This window comes from Dipodomys merriami, unplaced genomic scaffold (genome assembly GCF_024711535.1).
Source record: "Dipodomys merriami isolate MVZ:Mamm:240054 unplaced genomic scaffold, mDipMer1.0.p SCAF_129, whole genome shotgun sequence".
Classification (NCBI taxonomy): domain Eukaryota; kingdom Metazoa; phylum Chordata; class Mammalia; order Rodentia; family Heteromyidae; genus Dipodomys; species Dipodomys merriami.
Window position 1 is genome coordinate 720,269 of NW_027202593.1, and position 18,922 is coordinate 739,190.

General features: G+C 51.1%; 1 protein-coding gene across 1 annotated transcript in view; it reads left to right on the forward strand.

The window, feature by feature from the left end:
• The window catches only part of LOC138824434 (glutamate receptor ionotropic, kainate 4-like), a 301,452-nt gene that overhangs the window by 273,206 nt on the left and 9,324 nt on the right, over positions 1-18,922 (forward strand). The window contains exons 15-19 of the mRNA XM_070018282.1: positions 4,348-4,457; positions 7,047-7,220; positions 9,132-9,297; positions 10,662-10,887; positions 15,890-16,018. Of these exons, the coding sequence (XP_069874383.1) occupies positions 4,348-4,457; positions 7,047-7,220; positions 9,132-9,297; positions 10,662-10,887; positions 15,890-16,018 (805 nt within the window). The remainder of the gene's footprint in view (positions 1-4,347; positions 4,458-7,046; positions 7,221-9,131; positions 9,298-10,661; positions 10,888-15,889; positions 16,019-18,922) is intronic.

Here is an 18,922-nt window from a genome sequence, read left to right on the forward strand (position 1 = left end):
GAGAGAAAGAGTGAGCGTCGGGACTCCATGTCTGAAAAGTGACGGCGATGTCCCTTGCCCATGTGCCAGTCTGGGAGAACTTGCCACACACCTGGCCCACTGTGCCAGTGACTTACTTGGAAACATTGAGGCGGAACAGAGTTCTGAAGATTGCAGCAACTGTGTCCCGGGAGCCATCTTTCCGAGACAGACGTCTACGGTAGCCCTGATTGGTTCCTTAGAGCGTCCGGCAGTGCTCTTTTGATGCATGAATTATAACCCCTGGAAACTCCAGGAGTTATATACAGAAAGCGACTCTAGCCAGAGGGCATTCACCATCAACCCCGACATAATACCTGCCACCACAGGACCAAAAAAAAAAAGGTATTTCTTACCCACTGCAGGACTTCAAAAGGTAGTTCCCTCCTGTGTCCAAGCCATCTCTTCTCCCTCTTCATTGGACAGAAAAGAAGCATGTGCACACAGAGCTGTAGCTATCTGTTAACATATTCAGTCCTCAAAACAACCCTGTGGGGGTTTTGTTATTACCCACATGTGGCAAAAAAAGAAACAGAGACACAGAGATTAAATAACTCGGCCCAGCATCACACCACTTATAAGCGTTAGAGCCAAGACATCCTGAGCGGCGTGGCTGCAGTCTGTGTTTTAATCTACTTCGTGTCCTCCTTGACCTGCTCCAGTGTCCCCATGCATCTGGCTTGACTGGGAGAAAGCAATTTCATTCCTATTATAAGATAATAATACTTTACCTCACCTGGAGTGAAGTGTCAGTACGTTTGCAAGTAGGTTCTTAAGGACAAGAGAAGCTCTTTGCATGGAAGAGGAGTTCAGTGCATACATCACGACTGTATGGAAAGTCATAAAGACCCTGTCAGTCAAAGGACTTCCCCCAGCCATGATCACAGTCAGCTGGTAGCCAGCCTTTGGTTTCTTGTTCCACCACAGAGCATCAAGGATGCTAATCCTGGTGTGGTCAGTCTGAAGTTCGGTCCCAAAGCCCCGGGCATCTACTGCCATCTAATTTTCAATTCTACCAGCAGCGCTTGACCTCTCCCTGGCATTGGGGCATGGATCGAGGGCTATCTCTCCATAGAGACATGTATAAAACACCAATTATCTGCTTCCAAAGTGGCTGTGTTTTACCAGAAGGAACAGACCCAACTTGCAGTCAGCAGTTATATTGATTGTATAAATCAATACAGATGCCCATAAATACCAGAGTCAGAAGAAATGACGATGAAGATAAATAATCCATAACACTTACAAGTCCTTTAAGAGGTTGGAAGGATCGAGGAGGTGGAGATTCTGGGGACACTGGGGAGAAGTCTTGGGATGGACGAGGGAGTTTCTGAGCGCAAGTTGCAACGATTTAAGAGGAGAGGAAGACTTGGTACAGATGGTATTCACGTGGAGTATGGCATGCTGATGGCCCAGCTTGATGAATGAACACTAGAGAAACCAAAACCATCACCAGCGATTTGAGCGATGCACTTACCCTCCCTGAGTCTCAGTTATTCCATCTGTCAGCCGGGAAAATGAAGTCTGGAAATCAAGAGAACATAGTGAAGAAAAGTATCCCCATCGTACATCTTTTGGGACTTCCAGAAAAGCTATTATTTGGGAAAAATGCCTGTGGCACGTGACACCTGATTTTCTCAAGTGCCAGTATCTCAGGTGTCCTTTGGGAAGGAAGCAGTCGAAAGCATCCACACAGGCAAAATGGTCAGTGTGCAGAATCTCTCAAGGAACATATGACTCCTCTGCATCGTCTCAGCCTAAGCCATGGTGGCATAAGCCCAGGCCTAACTCTCAATGGACTGCCTGGCCCTTGTTCCTCTGGCTGGCGTCAGCCAATCACATATGCGATCAGATGTTGCCTCAACAATAGGACTGTTAGGTTCCTAGCGGAGCTGTGTTTAAGTCTAGGTCCTTGTTTGTGCAATGTTTTATAACCTGGGTCTCCTCAATTGTGTTTTTTGTTTCCCCACGGTTATGTATCATCCCTTATCACCTATAACCAAATATGGCAGCTTTAAATAGGGCTGTCATTTTCCTCGATTTCACTCATTGTGATATAATCAGGTATAGATTTCTGGCATTGAACCTCTAATGGGGTTTCAGATTTAGAAAGCAACAATAAAAGATGTTGTTTTCGTCTCGCTATCTCACAGTTCAAACACAGGGAAAAACAGTCCCGAGTGACAGGGCACAGAGAATTCAGGTCCATTTGCCCAGAGAACATCTGGGGCTAAGGAAGACCCCCAGAATGGACCAAGCTAGTGCTTTCTACTGCAGGAGGTCTGTTGGCAGGATCTGCCCCTTTGTCTCCTTCCAGATTCTCTGTAATGGGTTTGTGGTGCTCTGTCTTCCTGTGTCTGCTGCTGGCTCTTGGTATGATGCAGAAGACATGGTCAGCCTGTGATCAATACTGGATTGACCACACCAGGGCCTCTGATTCCACTGCTCTTGTGTCCTTTGTTTCCTGTTAGAAATTTGACATAATGGTGGGACCAGACATGCCCAAATGTCTGTTCCCTTCCTTTGATGACTGGGCTTCCTTCCTCAAACGCTTGCATTTTCACAAGATTCTGTGCAGATCAGCACACATGCATGCACCACGGGGACGATGCTTGCAGGTGGTTTCGTTGGACTCGTCCCTAGCTCAAGTCACGCTGGGAAAAAAAACCTGCTTCAGAGAGATCACCTGAGAGGTGGCTGCTGGGTTGCTGAATGGCCATGAGGCCCCCAGTAAATGCCCTCCTCTCCCCGCCACTCCTGGCAGAGGGTGAGCTGTTGATATCCTTTGCCTCCCCTGAGCTGTGGTCTGGAGGGGGAAAGGAAATCCGTTTCCCAGGTGCGAAAGGAATGGATTCTTTGAGAAGGGATGGAAAGCCATCCAGAAGAGCAGGGGGAACCACCCAGGACTGGGACCCTGTGGACAGGGGAGGGCTCTGCAGAGCGGTGTCTCTCCACCTGCTCCGTGTGCAGCCTTGGGAGCGGCGGTGTCACATCTCACCTCCTATGAAATCTGCTACTGGATCAGTTTAGTGCAGCATTGGCAGAAGGGGTTCCCATTACTGGCTTTTTTTCTCTAGTATTTGCATGAAATACCTAGATACTGATAGTAAGTTGTTCCAATGACGGACAGAATCCTGAACTTGAAGGCTTACCTGTTTGTGGAATACCTGAGCTTCACACCAACTTCCAGTCTCCTCCATGGACCTCCTGGGATCCAGAGACCATAACATGGTAGCGTTTTCCACTCTGAGCGGTCCTTGGCACCATCTGGCCCAGTAGTTTCATGGTTTTGGAAAGGGCAAGCCAAGGACAAGACGGAGGCCTGGGTCAGGGATGGGAAGAACACTCCTCATCTACAATGGCGCCCACCACTCCACTCTGTGTGTGTCAGATCACCGGGTCATTTACAAAGCTAGACGTGTTTATTTTCCTGTGCAGTCTCTTCATTGTTCAATACTGGGAACTATTAAAAAACACTGCCGAACAGACAAAGTCAGTCTGTGGGCTCTGTGATCCTTGGACCTCCCGTGGGATTTATTTTTTATGATCTAGTCCAATTCCAATTGAGGCTAGATAGGATCAGGGACTTACCCAAGAACATACAGCTAAAGATGGAGCACATGCCTCACCTGTGCTGCTCATTCCCTTTGCTTTCCTGTGAACGAGGGTGGGCACTTGGCACCCGGGCTCCGCCCCTGGCCCTATCCCCTGGTGGCGCACGTCTGTGGGTGCGTTCTCACACGCGCATGCGAGGCCGGGATGGCCCTTGGCCTTCAAGTCAAGACAATGAGTCTTTGGGTGCTAGGTCTTCTACTTGACAGCTGTGTGACCTAAGAAACCTCTTGACTGCTTCGGACTCTGTTTATTCCATTGATAAAACAAACCTAAGAGAAGATGCCTTCCCAGCCTGTTTCCAGGCCTGCTGAGGACGCCTCACTGTGTGAGAGATGACCTTGCAAGAAAAGATCCCAGATGCCTGTGGCATTAGCACGCTGTGAGAAAGATGCATGGGTCAAAGAGGGATGCCGAGGTCAGATGCCCAGCAGCTCAGAGATGCTCCAGAGCCCATCCGTGCTGCCCCAAGAATACCATGGTGCGGCAGGGGTAGACAGGGCTGCTGCACTTGTCGGATGCAAGCCTCCCTCTCCTAGGAACTGGTCCGCCACCCAATCTGTGAGCTCAGAGTTCGGAGCAGCCCCCGCTAGACCTTCATCCCCAATCAGCCAAAGAAATCTAGATCCAAACCCATACTCTCCAGACGCCCTGCCCTGCCCTAAGCCATTTTGACTGACAGTGCATAGTGAATCTTGTCTTCATTTCCATTTCTAGGGTCGCAGACCTGGCTATTTCTCCTTCCTGGACCCCTTTTCTCCAGGCGTCTGGCTCTTCATGCTTCTCGCCTATCTGGCTGTCAGCTGCGTCCTCTTCCTCGTGGCTAGGTACTCTCTGCTCCCCGTGCCTGTCCTCACACCGCCACCTCGTGTCCACATCTGGGAACTGCATGGGGCAGGGGTGGGAGGAGGAGAGGGCAGTTGAAAAGACCTTGGTGCCAAATGGGAAGGATGGGAGAGGAGCTCGGGACCTGAAATGCTGTCTGCCCAGCTGTCGACTTAACACTGCCCATCCATCTGGCTGCATGTTCCATCCCTAATGTGCATGACCCAGACAGGAACACTTGTCTCAATTTGCTTCTGCACCCCTGCCCCTTGCCCCTTGCCCGTCTCCATCTCCCCCCCTCCAGCCACCTTCCCTGCCCCCCTCTCCCCATCATTTGTGTAGGAGCCTTGGGAAAGAGGGGAGAGAGTGAAGTGGTAGGAAAATCACTCTGATTAAGCACTGTGCATTTGGCTGCCCTGGAAGCAGTCCTTGCCAGGACCTGCCACAAAATGCTGAATGACAAGAAACAGAGCCCGCAAATCCAGAGGGGCGGGGTGGGACCCGAGGCTGCGGTGACACTGGCCAGGGAGAATGCTCTTCTGCAGAGCCAGGATCGGCCCCCAAAAACACAGCTGTCCTGTTTGAAAACGTCAGTGGCAAGGGCGCTGGATGATCAGGGTTGAGCTGAGACACATAGTCAGGACAGACTGGGGAGAATACACTTCCCCTGTCCCCCAGAGGCTGGGGACTGACCCAAGCCCTCTGGGAGATGCCCAGGAGCCTCCCGAGCCTGTGGCTTCCCACTGATGTCCGTGGCTGTTGGTCTCTGAGCCTGTTACGGGCCATCGGTCCAGCCTGAGCTTTGGGATCGCTGACTCCCTCCCCAGGAGCAGAGCCATCCCTAGTGGCTCCCTCACATCGCTCACCTTACTGCAGTGGACCACCCGTTAGGTGAGAGCAGAGAACAGCTCAGGAAATGCTTCTAGAAGTCTGGCAGGGACTCGGTTGCAAGTGATAGCGGGGTTCCCCCTCCCCAGCACATTCTCTCTGCAGGCAGTGTGTTCTTTTCATGGATGGGGGGGAGGGGACACCTGCTCCACTTAGCAGAGGCAGCAACATGCCCAGAGCCCCGATGACTCTCAGGGTACTAAGCCCCCGTGAGCCCCTGTCTTGCCCAATGGGGCTGAATCACCCTGTGGGTACCTCTTCCCAGAGAGATGGAGGTCAAGATCCAAAACCGTCATCTGCCGCCCAGCAAAGAACGGCCATGGTCACCAACCGGTAGTCTTCTCCGGCTCTGCGTTTGCGGCTGAGGTGCCACCTACCCCCCGGGGCCCGTAGGCATTGCCACTGCCAACGATCTGTTGTCAGTGACAGCTGGCGAGGTGCCGGAGCTCGCAGGCTGTCTGACACTTCCGCTCTCCACTTCGCAGTGCTGTCTGCCACCACTTGCAGGAAGCTGTCGGCATGTGCCCGGCACCACGGCTCTGAAATTCGCTCCAGCCCCTGGGCATAGTTCTCTATCCACCTCTACAGCCAGGAAAGGGATCTTAGCGCTTCATTATCTCTCCCTCACACACACTCACACACACATACACACACACGCATGTACGCACAAGCATACTCAACCATATTGAGCCCAGGATATTCTGTTCTACAGTGGAGGAATGCAAAGGCTCCTGAAAACTCCCAGAGGTTTGGGAGACAGCCAGAGCCCCCCCCCCGGCCCCCAGACCCTTTTATCTGGACCTACTCTATTCCAATCTCATACTCATTTGAAAGAGGAAAAACTGTATGCAGCAACAGGTCTCAGTAGCCATTCCCAAGCCAGCTGAGAAAGTCTCAGCTCCCAGGTCCCAGTGTCTCTGCATCTTAGGAGTGTGAGCTGAGGCCTCTCAGAGTGGCCATGGAAGCAGTGGCAGCCCCCTGTCCCCTGGGAATGCGTAGATTGGGGGCGGGGCCAGCCCAGAGGCCCGCAGAGGAGCCTCCTTGGTAATTCTGATGAAGGCTGAAGGTTGGGAACTGTGAAGGAGGACAAGGCTTTTCAAGCCCTAGGGGTCCCTGTCTGAGGGCTTTGGGACGAGAGACAAGTCACTTCCTAGGTTTCTCATAACCTCTCTGCTTCCTGTCAGGGGGCTCCAGTGATTCGATGTTGGAGGTCCATATCACAATGCATTGGGTAGCTGGGTGCTGGTGGCTCACACCTGTCATCCTAGCTACTCAGGAGGCTGAGATCTGAGGATCGCAATTCAAAGCCAGCCCGGGCAAGGAAGTTCGTGAGACTCTTATCTCCAATTAACTGCCAGAAAACCAGAAGTAGCACTGTGGCTCAAGTGGTAGAGCGTTAGCCTTCAGCTGAAGAGCTGAGGGACAGCGCCCAGGCCCAGAGTTCAAGACCCACGACAGACAAAAAAAAAAAAAAAAAAATTCATTAGGGAAGAATGTTCCTTTGGTGAAAGAAAAATGCCACCAACTTGGTTCAACAACCCTCCCCTTCTCTTTTTGCTTGGGAAAAAGGCAAGCCCCAGCCACCAGGCCAGCTGGGTGAGGCCCGGAAGGAGAGCTGCCTCTTCTCGGGGGCCTCCTCTCTGGGGCCTCCGCTCCCTGTGCCCGCCTTCTCAGCCCTGGAGCTTGCTCCTCTCCTCCCACAGGTTGACGCCCTATGAGTGGTACAGCCCGCACCCGTGCGCGCAGGGCCGATGCAACCTCCTGGTGAACCAGTACTCCCTGGGCAACAGCCTCTGGTTTCCCGTGGGCGGCTTCATGCAGCAGGGGTCCACCATCGCCCCCCGAGCCTTGTCCACCCGCTGTGTGAGCGGTGTCTGGTAAGCCCCCCCGGGACCAGGCCGCAAGGGGTGGGGTGGCAGGACCAGACCAAATGGGGAACCGTGGGGGTTCCTGAAGAAGTCCACCGTGGCTGCTGGTTGACAGAGAACTTAGCAGCCCGGCTGCCCCCAAAGCCTTTTACAGATCAAGCTAGCATAGGCCTATGGGACCGGCTGCCGGCTCAGACAGTTGGGGGCCACCTTACCCCGTGCTCTGCCTGTAGAGTCTGGACACAGCGCAGAGTCAGTGCAAAGAGGAGTTAAGGGAGCCAGCCCTGACTGCACAACAAAGCAAAGGCAACTTCTTGTCCTGCAAACAGCTGGCAGACATATGCAGATGTATGCAAATGTGAGTCTACCAGGAAGTCCCTAGAGGAGGAGGGTGGGACTTGAGGCCTGGCCTCCTGGCTCACTGTCCAGTAGGTGTGGAAAATAGAAACTCCTACACACTCAGAGATGGGCAGATGATTCAGCGGGCGGGAAAGCTGTTTGGAAACATGAAAGTGCTGCATCCATTCCATTTCCTGATGGGAGAATATGGGGGCAGGGGAAGCATATAAAGCCTGAGAGGCAGGTCTGCAAAGTAAGAGTTTTGGATCATCTATTAAAAATCATCTGTTGGTTTGGACTCCGATGTGTCTAGGGCTTAGTAGCGTTTCCTCCTCAGTTGGTTGAAACTAAAGGAAAAGGAAAAACGGTGCTTCCATCTTTGAGTTAGAGTTGATCTACACACCTCACAAGTGTGAAGCGAAGCAGAGCAAACACAATTCCCATTTATAGACAGATACACTGAGAAGAGCGGCTTTCCCTACGACCTCTCAGGCAGAGCAGGACCGCCCCGGCTCTCTGGTACGCATACCTCTGTTGCTTCACTCCCATGAAGGAGGCCTGCAGGAGTTCCTGGGGACATGGCAAAAGGGACAGTAGGGCTTCCTACTCTGGAAATTCCACCTGGAGGCTGCCAGCTGCAATGCGTCGGCTGGCCATGTCTGTCTACGTCATGACATTGTCTTGTGAATTCAGACCCTCTGAATCAGAGTCTGATTCTTCATAATTTGCTCATAGATCTGTCCACCTTCTTATCCATGAAAGAATTGAGATGCATATCCATACTGTTGGCCTAGCGGGAAAAGCTTACTTAACCTACCGAAGTGAAAAAACAAAACAAAACGAAAAAAAACCCTGTTAAAGGCTTTAGCCTGTACGCTTCCTGCATTGCAAACTTATTCTAATTTTTTATGAGTTCTAGCAACTTAATAAAGCGATCAAGTCCGGGACCACATGGCCATTGTAAGAGTATTTTCAAATTCCAACATGTTAGCAGTTCAACGATAAGGTGAAGCAGTCTGTTTTCAGCGAGACTTTGTGCCATTAAGATCTATAGAACTAGTTCTGCAATAACAATTCACCAATGCGTTTCCTGGCAAATCATTGTTTCCTCACCATCAAATCAGGATAGGAGATTGGCCTCGCTGAGGGATAGGGGTCATGGGGGGTTGTGGAGGTAGCTCGTGGCAGGACTTAGTATGTGGCCACGTGCATCCGAATGTTGGCGTAAGCACCAGGAGGCAGGGCAGTAGGCCCGGCTCCAGCTCTGAACAGAGCCCTCTGGCTGGTACCCTTAGCTCCTTCACCAGCTCATTTCCATGGTCCCCCAGACTGTGTCCTGTGTGTGGACCACACATCTTTGAAATAACAACCAACAGTGACTTCCTTTCAGAAACTGAAACAGGGGAACCAGTGGTCTTCTTTTTGGGCAACCTTCACGAACTCGATTCATTTCTGTTGACATCGTACACTCCCTCGGGAGAGAGGCACTGGTTTCTCCTCTGTCTCGGTGGGACTGGATTTGGGGGCCAAGACGCTGGGCAGTGCCAGGGCAGTGATGACTTCCCGGTCTTTCCTGACCAGGTGGGCCTTCACGCTGATCATCATCTCATCCTACACGGCCAACCTGGCTGCCTTCCTGACTGTGCAGCGCATGGACGTGCCCATCGAGTCGGTGGATGACCTGGCTGACCAGACCGCCATTGAGTACGGCACCATTCACGGAGGCTCCAGCATGACTTTCTTCCAAGTAAACCCATGTGGCTGCTCACCGACATGGGGGTGTGGGGGGAACGGAGTCGAGATGTTTGTCCACTGGAGATAAAAACATCGTTCCTCATCTCATCCTCTCCTTTGAGCATCTAGTTTAGAGACACAAGTGGGGCTACAGTCTCCTCCTACGCCATAGAATAGCCCCAGTAGGGCCTAAACCACTTCCGGTTACCCTCAGCTTGTCCCGTACATGAACAATTGTTGGTCCTTGAGATGACTTTAGGTTTATCATGGTGGGACTCTCCTTTTGATTGCAATAATTACATGTTTATTTTATGTGCATTTGGATATATGTGTGAATTCCTTGGGAACCAAACCTGTAGTTGTATTTCCATTACTTTATAAGAAGGGGCTACCATGCACATTTAGATCTCAAGTAGTGAGTTCAATGTTATATATTGTACCTAGACAACGTGGGGTTAAACTGATACACAAATGTCTAAGGTTGGCAAAACAGTAGATAATAGGACCTGGTATGATCCATTTCAAGCTGATAGATCTGAAATAGCGTGCTTCGGCTTTTGGGGGATTTCCTTGCAAAGCTCAGGAGAAGGCCCTGCCACAATAGAGAAGTCTCTGTCAGACAAGCTGATTGATCACCAAGGCTGACAGAACTAGGCCACACAGAATCGTAGTTTTCATATGCTCCAAGATTTCTAGGGAAGTAGATTTCCCTTGGGGCTCTTCGGTGTCTAACCAACCTAATATCCAAGCAGCTGATTTCTACATAAAGCAAGCCCAAGGCCTTCAGCTTTCTGTTTTCCATACAAGTCTCCATGCTGGTAGACACAGAGACCAGGGAGAGTTTCATGTAAACATGGAGTCTGGATAGGCTCTGGGGAATTCTGTCTTGCTATTGATAAAGCTGAAGCCAGCATCTAATATGTGGCTGTTTGGGGTTTAAGGTAGATAGAAAACAGCTGCACTGCTTCCTCAGGTGGCATGGCTGTATAAGTCCTGAACGAGCCTGAGCTCACTGCCCCACGCTGAGGGACAATGGAGAGACACAACCAGGATCAATTCTTGTACCAGAAAATGGAAGTTGACCCTCGAAGACCAACCCGTAGGCAGAAGCCACAGGGCCTTGAGCTCCTGTGGTCTCTTGGTCTCCTGCACAAGACACAAGTCAAGATCCTCCTCTGCCACGAATCAGTGGCAGGAAAAACCTTGAGCAATGACTAAGGAGAAAAAGTCCTTGACAATAACGGGGCCAGAGGAGTTGAGGATGGTGGTGGTCAAGAGGCAGAAGGGCCAGCACTTTAAGGCTTCGATTCCGTCCCTCTTGAAGGCAGCAGTTCCTCTCTGTGTTCCCAACCCTGCTTCCGTCTTTTCTTCCCCCAGAATTCCCGCTACCAGACCTACCAACGCATGTGGAATTACATGTACTCCAAGCAGCCAAGCGTGTTCGTGAAGAGCACGGAGGAGGGGATCGCCCGGGTGCTGAATTCCAACTACGCCTTCCTGCTGGAGTCCACCATGAATGAGTATTACCGGCAGCGGAACTGCAACCTCACGCAGATCGGGGACCTGCTGGACACCAAGGGCTATGGGATTGGCATGCCCGTCGGTATGCAGAGAGGAGCACCCTCCCGGGGTAGCTGCCATCCAGGTCCAGGCAGGCCTAGGGTCCTTAAAACCACTGGACACAGAATTGAATTCGACAACCCTTGTGTCTGCAAGCCAGTTTAACACATGACTTTAGGCTGGCACGCTTAAGGTTAACAAAAACACTAACCCATGTACTTCTACTAATAGCAATCAGGTTTAACCTGTAAGTATTAAGAGTTAGTGGATTGGCTATTTAATTGATTCCCTATTCTAATTTGTGTGTGTGTGAGAGAGAGAGCAGGTGCTGGTGTTGAAACTCAGAGCCAGGGGCAGTATCCTTGAGCTTTTTCTCTCAAAGCTGGCATACTACCACTTGAGCCACACCTCCATTTTTTGGTTTTTTAGAGGTTAATTGGATCTAAGAGTCTCCCAGACTTTCCTGCCTGGTCTAGTCTCTTGAGTAGCTAGGTTTACAGGCGTGAGCCTGTAAGCACCGGGCTTAATTCTAATTTTTAAATGCACATTGGCACCCTTGACTGTTACTTTAGGGATTTGGTCCCTTCGGTCTCTTACTTCCATTCTTTTGGCCTTTGTTGTGTTGATTAATGTCTTTACTGGCAGTGGCAGAAGGAAGAGATAGCTATTGTCAAATGAATTAATGTGACTGGTAGTTAGCATCCCCAGTGGAAAGTGTATTGCCATGATCATGGGAGATGGCGCTTACGATGTTTGTGGGTTTCACTGATCTGTCTAAGCCAGTCAACATGGGTAATTGAGAATGGCTGGAAACAGGCGGTTGGCATGCTGACTGGGCACCTGGGAAACTGGTGGATGGTGTGTTGACTGGACACCATCCACCTTTGTTACAGGAGGGTACAGAGGTGTGCTTTTCACACTTGTGCTTTTTGATGGGCATTTACACCTCGAGCCTCCCATTGGTGAGTGAGCTTCCTCCAGAAGCTGAGGGGGACAGGATTAGTGGCTGCCAAGATGGCAGTGGGACCCAGCTGGTGCCACTGAGGGCTCACGCCTGTAGTTATAGGCATTTGGGAGGCTGAGATTGGGAAGATCACTGTTCTGGGCCAGCCTAGGCAAGAGAGTCTGTAAGACTCCATTTTAACAGGAGGAGCTGGGCATAGTGTTATGCTCCTGTCATCTCACAGATGGCAGGAAGCACAAAATAGGGGGATCACAGTTCAGATGTGTACCTTGGTGGTGGGCAAGATCCTACCTCAACACTAATCAGTGCAGAAAAGGATGGTCCCAGACAGGTGCCCCAGATGGTATTGACATACAGCCTTTCGCCACACGTGTGCTATTGGGGGCCCCTACCGGAGAGGGTTACCCTTGAATACACGTGTCCTTAAGCAAGGCAACAGGGGAAGCAGCAGGAACTGAAGTCATCAGAGCACAGATAAATGCACTTTCCCTAACACAAAGCTCTACACATTACAGGATTCAGGGGCAGGAGGTATGGCCTGAGTAGTAGAATACCTTGTGAGTGCTAGGCCCCTGAGTTCAATCTCCCCAATTCTGCAAAAATAAATAGAGGGATTTCTATGTCCTTCACACAAGGACATAGAGAGCTCCATGGAACCACACTGGACAGTGAGCCTCTTGGAGCTTTGATGGAGGATTTCCCAGCCTCCAATCCATTGCTGTTTACAAAGTGTCCAGCTGGAGGTATTTTGTTGTAGCAGTGGAACAGGCTATCCTTTACTAAAATCTCTCTGGAATCAGGATGGCTGGACTCTTCAGAAACAGGCAAATAAGTAGTAACCAAAATGTACCATCACATCAAAAACAGGAAAATGGCAGGATTCATTTATACCTGTGGCGTGCAGTGAACGTAGCCACAGAGCAGACAGACCTAGTGTTAATGCAGCCTGGTTATTGTCCCAGGAGCCTTCTCTAGGTTGTAGACCTTGAGCTCCACAATCGCCCTCCCCATAACCCCCTAATGCTGTTGAGCAGGTGATTTCTTCAGTGCTGATCAGAAGCCAAGCACATGAATATACAGACAATCCTAGGAGTCATCCCCAAACTCTGTAGATTCTGACACTAGCAATTTTGTGAACCAGAGACCTTGTTCAGCCTACTCGTAAACCTGCATATCCTCTATTTACTGTCATATTTCATCAATGTCGGTTACAGTTTATGGGCAACAGATATGGGCTCCTTGGTTCTCATTGGCTGACATTTCCTTTTAACATGGTGGAGTGAACCGTGAAATGAACTTAGGGCATACCTTGGTGATAGACCAGTGATTAAATAAATTTAACCTAAATGTCAAGGGCTTCAAAAGTTTTCATGAGGAACTTGACTCTCTCTCTATATATGTATATGTGTGTGTATTAGACCAATTCTAGAAACTCTGTGTGTGTGTGTGTGTGTGTGAGAGAGAGAGAGAGAGAGAGAGAGAGAGAGAGAGAGAGAGAGAGAGAGAGAGAGAGAGAGAGAGAGAGAGAGACCAGTTCTAGAAACTTCCATCAATAACAGGGAGAAATCCATGTGGCCTGTATCCGGCATGATACTGTTTGCACATGTGATATCTCACTCATGGCTCCCCTCAGTAGATGGCAGGACTGAGATTCACAGCAGGTAGGTTGCCAACTAGAGAGGCTGGCCTGTCCCTGGGGTGTCTGTCTCCAAATCCAGTTTGGCCCTGGTTCACATGGGGCCTGCCGCTAGATGGGACGGGATGGGTGGGAAGAGGTGTTGTGAGCGGCCGCAGCTCTCATGAGAGGCTGGGAAGAGTACTGCACAGCACAGTGCAAGTGCCCTGAGGTTACGCATGTGTATCATTCCTAAGTAAGAGGGAAGGTCATAAATGCAGAATGAACAATGTGGTTGGACACCGGAAAATGAAGAGAAACTGAATAAGGGAAAGATGGGAATTTTATCAGGTGGTTTAGGAGCTTAGAAAGCCGGAGTGGGCAGAGTAGCCTTTCATGCAGCCGCTGATGTGCTGTGAGCTTGAATTGAAAGTGCCTTGAAACTGCTTGCAATGCCTTGCTGAGCCAGACTCTCATCTCTAAATCTGCAATGTTCTTTAGGCTAACACCTAACCACATCTGTAAGGCAATTTGCTCATAAATCCATTCATTTGCCGCAGGTGCACGCTGGGCACCTGCTCCTCCTGAGCCTGCCTGCAAGCACACGCATCCGTGCTGCGGGCCTGGCGAGCGTGTGGGTCCACGTGCCTGGCATTGTGTGTGTGTGTGTGTGTGTGTGTGTGTGTGTGTGTGTGTGTGTGTGTGTGTGTGTGTGTGTGTGTATGGTAATAGTAGTAGTAGTTGTTGTTACTGTAGGAGGGAGGCTCTATTGTGCGAGTCTACAGCCTTGTTAGAAACACAGGATCTCAGGCCCTGCCCCAAACGTATCGGAACAGAACATGCAGTTCAACAAAATCCCCAGATGATCCCGTTCAAATGCGAGAAGCACTCGAAATAACACTTGGTTCGTTCCAAGCTTCTGCCAGACTCCTCCACCGCAGCCCCTGTCGCTCCGAGGCATCTCCTGCCCCAGACCTTCATGGAGCTTGGGCAAGGAAACCAACAGGCAGCTGAGTTGTTTTCCAGCATCTTGGCAGCCGTTTCTCAGTGATCTCAGACCTCAGCCTGCTGTGGGGCATGGAGCGTTCCCCAGTTTCACTTAAGCCTGTTTTTGTGATTAAACCTTAATTCCAGAACGAAAGCCCCTTGACCGCACGCCATCAGAAAAATTCAAAAACAAATCATACTGAACAGAGAAAAGCCTTCTGTTAGAAGAGGGAGGGCAAGTGGGGGCACGGGCGACAGACAGGGAGCGGGCTCTGCTTAACTCAGCTACCAGGACGGGTTAGCTCCATCCACATACGTGAGTGGAAACTTTCGTTCTCTGTTGACAGTCCTGCGGTTTGAACTTGGAGCCTTGCACTCACTAGGCGGGTGCTCTACCGCTTGAGCCACATCCCCCACCTCCTGTATTTTTTGCCCTTTTAATTTTGACATCTGGAGTTTGAACTCAGGGCGTCATACTTGAGGCTAGCTTGATACCAGTGAGCCGCACCTCTAGCCCTGTTTTGGGCTGGTTAATTTTAGGATAGTTTTCTTGCTTCCTGCCCAGTACCTGAGCTATCGACCTGTTAGCTTCCCTGTTAGCTGGTGGGACCACAGGCTTGAACCACTGTGTCCAGCTTCCCTCTGTGGAAGCAGAGTCTCAAGAGCTTTTCTGCCCAGGCTGGCCTGGAACTGAGATCTTCTGATCTCAGCCTCCTGTGCAGCTCCTCAGAGCTCTCAGTTAAGGAGCCTCAAAAGCTTTTTCTGCCCAAGCTGGCCTCAAACAGAAATCCTTTCATTTTCAGCCTACCAAGTAGCTAAAATTTCATGTGAACCACCAGGGCCTGTGGCTGGCTTCTTTAGTTCTTCTTCAGATAGGGTCTTATACTTTTTTGCCTGGAGCCAGCTTCCAATTAGGTGGCACCTAGCAGCCATCATGCCCGGCCATAAGAAGAGGCCTCTGTTCTGGATAGCCGATTGTCTGGTGTAATGTAGTGACTGCTACAAGGGCCTGACAAATCATTGAAGTGGACATTGGACAGTTGACTGGGTGGTTCATGTCAGAGAAACAGAAGCCGTGGCCTCCTGGGGATGGGTGGGCAGCTCTGCCCCCAGCTTCTAAGTAAAGATGGGCATGTCGTGTTGGTGGAATGGGCCCCCTTTTTTATTTAGAAAGTAGGGGTGTCTGGAAGGGAGGGAGGGGGTGACATACCTGAAGAGGCATCGTTTGTCCCGGGCTGGGGTGTCTGGCGGTGGGCTGGGCATGCAGTCGATGTGTCTGGCAGGGGAGGGGAGGAGAGCTGAGAAACCTGAGCAAAGCTAGGCCTGCTGTCTGCAAAGGAGGTGATCGGGCAGGTAGGGACCACAGCCGTCTGTGGGGAGGCCCCACGGCCACCTTGGGCCCCTTCCCGAGGGCAAGGCAGGCAGAATGGCTGGAAGGGAACTCACACCCTGTCTTGGGCTCTCCCGTGACCCCTGCAGGCTCAGTTTTCCGGGACGAGTTCGACCTGGCCATCCTTCAGCTGCAGGAGAACAACCGCCTGGAAATCCTGAAACGCAAATGGTGGGAAGGGGGAAAGTGTCCCAAGGAGGAAGACCACAGAGCTAAAGGTGAGCCTGCATCAGGGTGAGGGGGGCTGCTTCCCTGTCCAAATTCCAGACAACGACTTCCAGAACACCCAGCAAAGAGCCTTGAAGGACACGGGGCCTAGGCTGCGTGGGGCTGGTGCCATTGGACATCTTGTGTGCTGTAGGCACCGAGCACCCCCAGGTACACACCTCCTAGAGGTGCTCCCGCACCCCTGGTTCCTGAATCTTCCCCTTCTCATCTCTACCCCAGCCCGGGTCCCGTGTTCTCCCACCTTGACAGGTGCCATAGCCCCGTCGGCTTTTCCCACTCTTGTATCTCAACTAGTGAATTCTCCACTAGCGATCAGGGTGATTGTTTGAAAATGCAAATTGGATTGCAGCACTCCCCTGGACGAGCCTTCTAGTGGCTTCCCATTTTTCTCAGAATACAATCCAGAGGGCTAGCCCATGGACATTTGATTGCATGAATGAATGCTCACTCTATTGGGTTTAATGGAGAGCAGCTGTATACATATACAGCAAAGCGGGCGAGGGCTGGAGAGCCCCCAGGATTTTCTGGTGGGGAGGGGAACGTGCATGTTGGCTTGCACTGGTTATAGCCACTGTAGATCGGTTGAGTCTCTGTTGCTTATTTTTAGACACCTGTTTTTCTCAAGTATCCTGGTTTGGACAGTAAATCACATGATCACCCTAGCAATCTACCTATAGACTTGCTAAAATATGCAACAAATTTGGCTGTGTGTATCCTCCCCGAAGAAGGAGGTTGGGAGCAGAGTGAGGGCTGGCATGTGCTTGTCTTTCGCTCAGCATGAATGATTTTCCCCAGTGAGAGCGTGAATAAGCCACTGTGTGTTTCTAAGTGTCTGTATGTGGATCTCTATCTGGTAAAGGAGAAGGCTCAAGAATGAGAATCTAAGGAGCATGTACACAGACACCAGTGTGTGCCCATTCATCAACACGGGCAGATGGGCAGATCCCATGTGAACCTCGGCTCTGCCCATTGCTTCTCTGTGAGCTTAGGACTGTGGGCTGCTGAGCTCTGGCTGCCATGTCTGTAAGGTGTTGAGGGGAAGGTGGTGTGGACTAGCACACAGCCCACCGTGAGGGTGGAAGGCATTACCACCACGACTGCTCTGTCCTCTGAAAATGAGCCTTGCAGCCTCTGGGGTAGCTTCAGTCTGGCAGCTATCTGCTGGGGAGTTATTTTCCAAGGTCATTCGCTTGCTCAAGAGGGCAATGCGGAGGGGGTGAGGTGGCGGGAGGGCTGGAAAGCAGACAGGCCCTCAGAGGGACCCTGTATGGGAGCCTGGGGCAGGTGTCACTCTTATATTTCGCGGGGAGTTACAGGAGTTACGCAGACAATGTTTTGCTTGTGTCTGGAGTGTCAAACCCCAGAAATAAATGACCTGTCAAGTGGAGTGGGACTTAGCGTGGTGCCTGGGCATTCAGGAAAGACCGGGCCCAGCGGAAGGCACCAGACAAGGGCACTGGAAGCTAAGTGTAATCAAGTGGAGGTCGGACATCTCCCCTCACCCCTGTGCTATGAAGCAAGTCCAGAGTACCCCCCCCGGGGGGGGGGGAGGAAGGCAGGAACTAGAGAAAACACCGTATTTAACTGCCCCAAAGCCTGCAGTGATGAAGAAGTCTTTGTGTTTGGCAGTCAGGTGGAAATGGAAGCTTGAGGTGAGAAATGCGGTTCATTTATAGAACAGTGAAGTTATTGGCGTTTACAGTTGTTAGCTTTCCAAACCCTTTCCCATCCCATTGAGGTTTAAAGAAGCTGACTGGACCGCCAGTCTCAGGGTGGAGGGAGAAAGAAGGCAGACAGGGGAACTGGGCTCCCAGGGAAGACGCCACAGCCAGCGTGAACAGCAGGCTTCCCTCTCGTGCATGTGGGGACCAAATGTTCCCTGGCACAGAGAAGAAAACCAACAGATGAAAAGGAATCAGCACCAGAGGAAGTCATCCTGCCTAGGTCCCCGCGTTTGGAAAGACACCTGGGTCCGACCAACCTGACCCCGTCGCTTGCCCCTCCACGGCTGTCCTTCGGAACAAGGGGTTGAGCTCTCTGAGTGAGAGACAAGGTCTGAGAGCAAACCACCACGAAAGCCAGGGCGTTGCTGCCTGCCCAGCCACAGCAGCTAGAGCCAGTTCTGTGTGGCGGCCCCGTGTCGTCATGGCTACAGTCCAGGCACACGTGACTCAAAGTCTGAAAGCCTTCCTGGCCAGGCAGGAGTCCCTGTGACTTCTTTTAAGCCAAGCAAGAAGCACTAGCCCAAGATGGAAGATGCCACTGTTTCGTTTCTGCCTGGCATGTGAACCATCTTAACTATAACTCACTCTTCAAGAGACTTGGGAAAACAGGACCGGCGTGACCTGAAAGATCTCCTCTCTGAGGTCTTTAAATGGCCACCAGGAATCAAACCACGGAAGCCTTGTTCCCTTGTGCTTCAAATAGCATAGAGGGCAGTAGTTTTAACCTGCTTTCACGTGGCTCCTCAGCGGTCCCTTCTTTTTATCCTTTGAGTCCCTTGGCTTTTTCATGTGCCTGCAGGAGGGAGAAGAATGTGGAACCAGCAGAGAAAGATGGAAGTAAAGAAGAGTTGGGGGGATTTTTTTTTCAGAGACCTTGGAAACCGACAGTGGCTGTAGGCACTTTGGTTTCAATTAAAATGTGTGAGACAACACTCGGGGGCCTCACATAATCCCTGTCTGCTTTGTTATCCTATTAAAATGCAAGAGATTTCAAAGGAAAAGAACTGGTGCTAACCCCACTTCTAATCCAATAATTGCAACTCAGGTATCACTGATTCCAATGAGGAATCCTGACGTTGAGGTGATGCCACCCGTCTTTAGGGGAGGGGAAGGAGGAGGAGGAAGTGGTAGTGGTGGTGGTGGTGGTGGTGGTGGTGGTGGTGGTGGTGG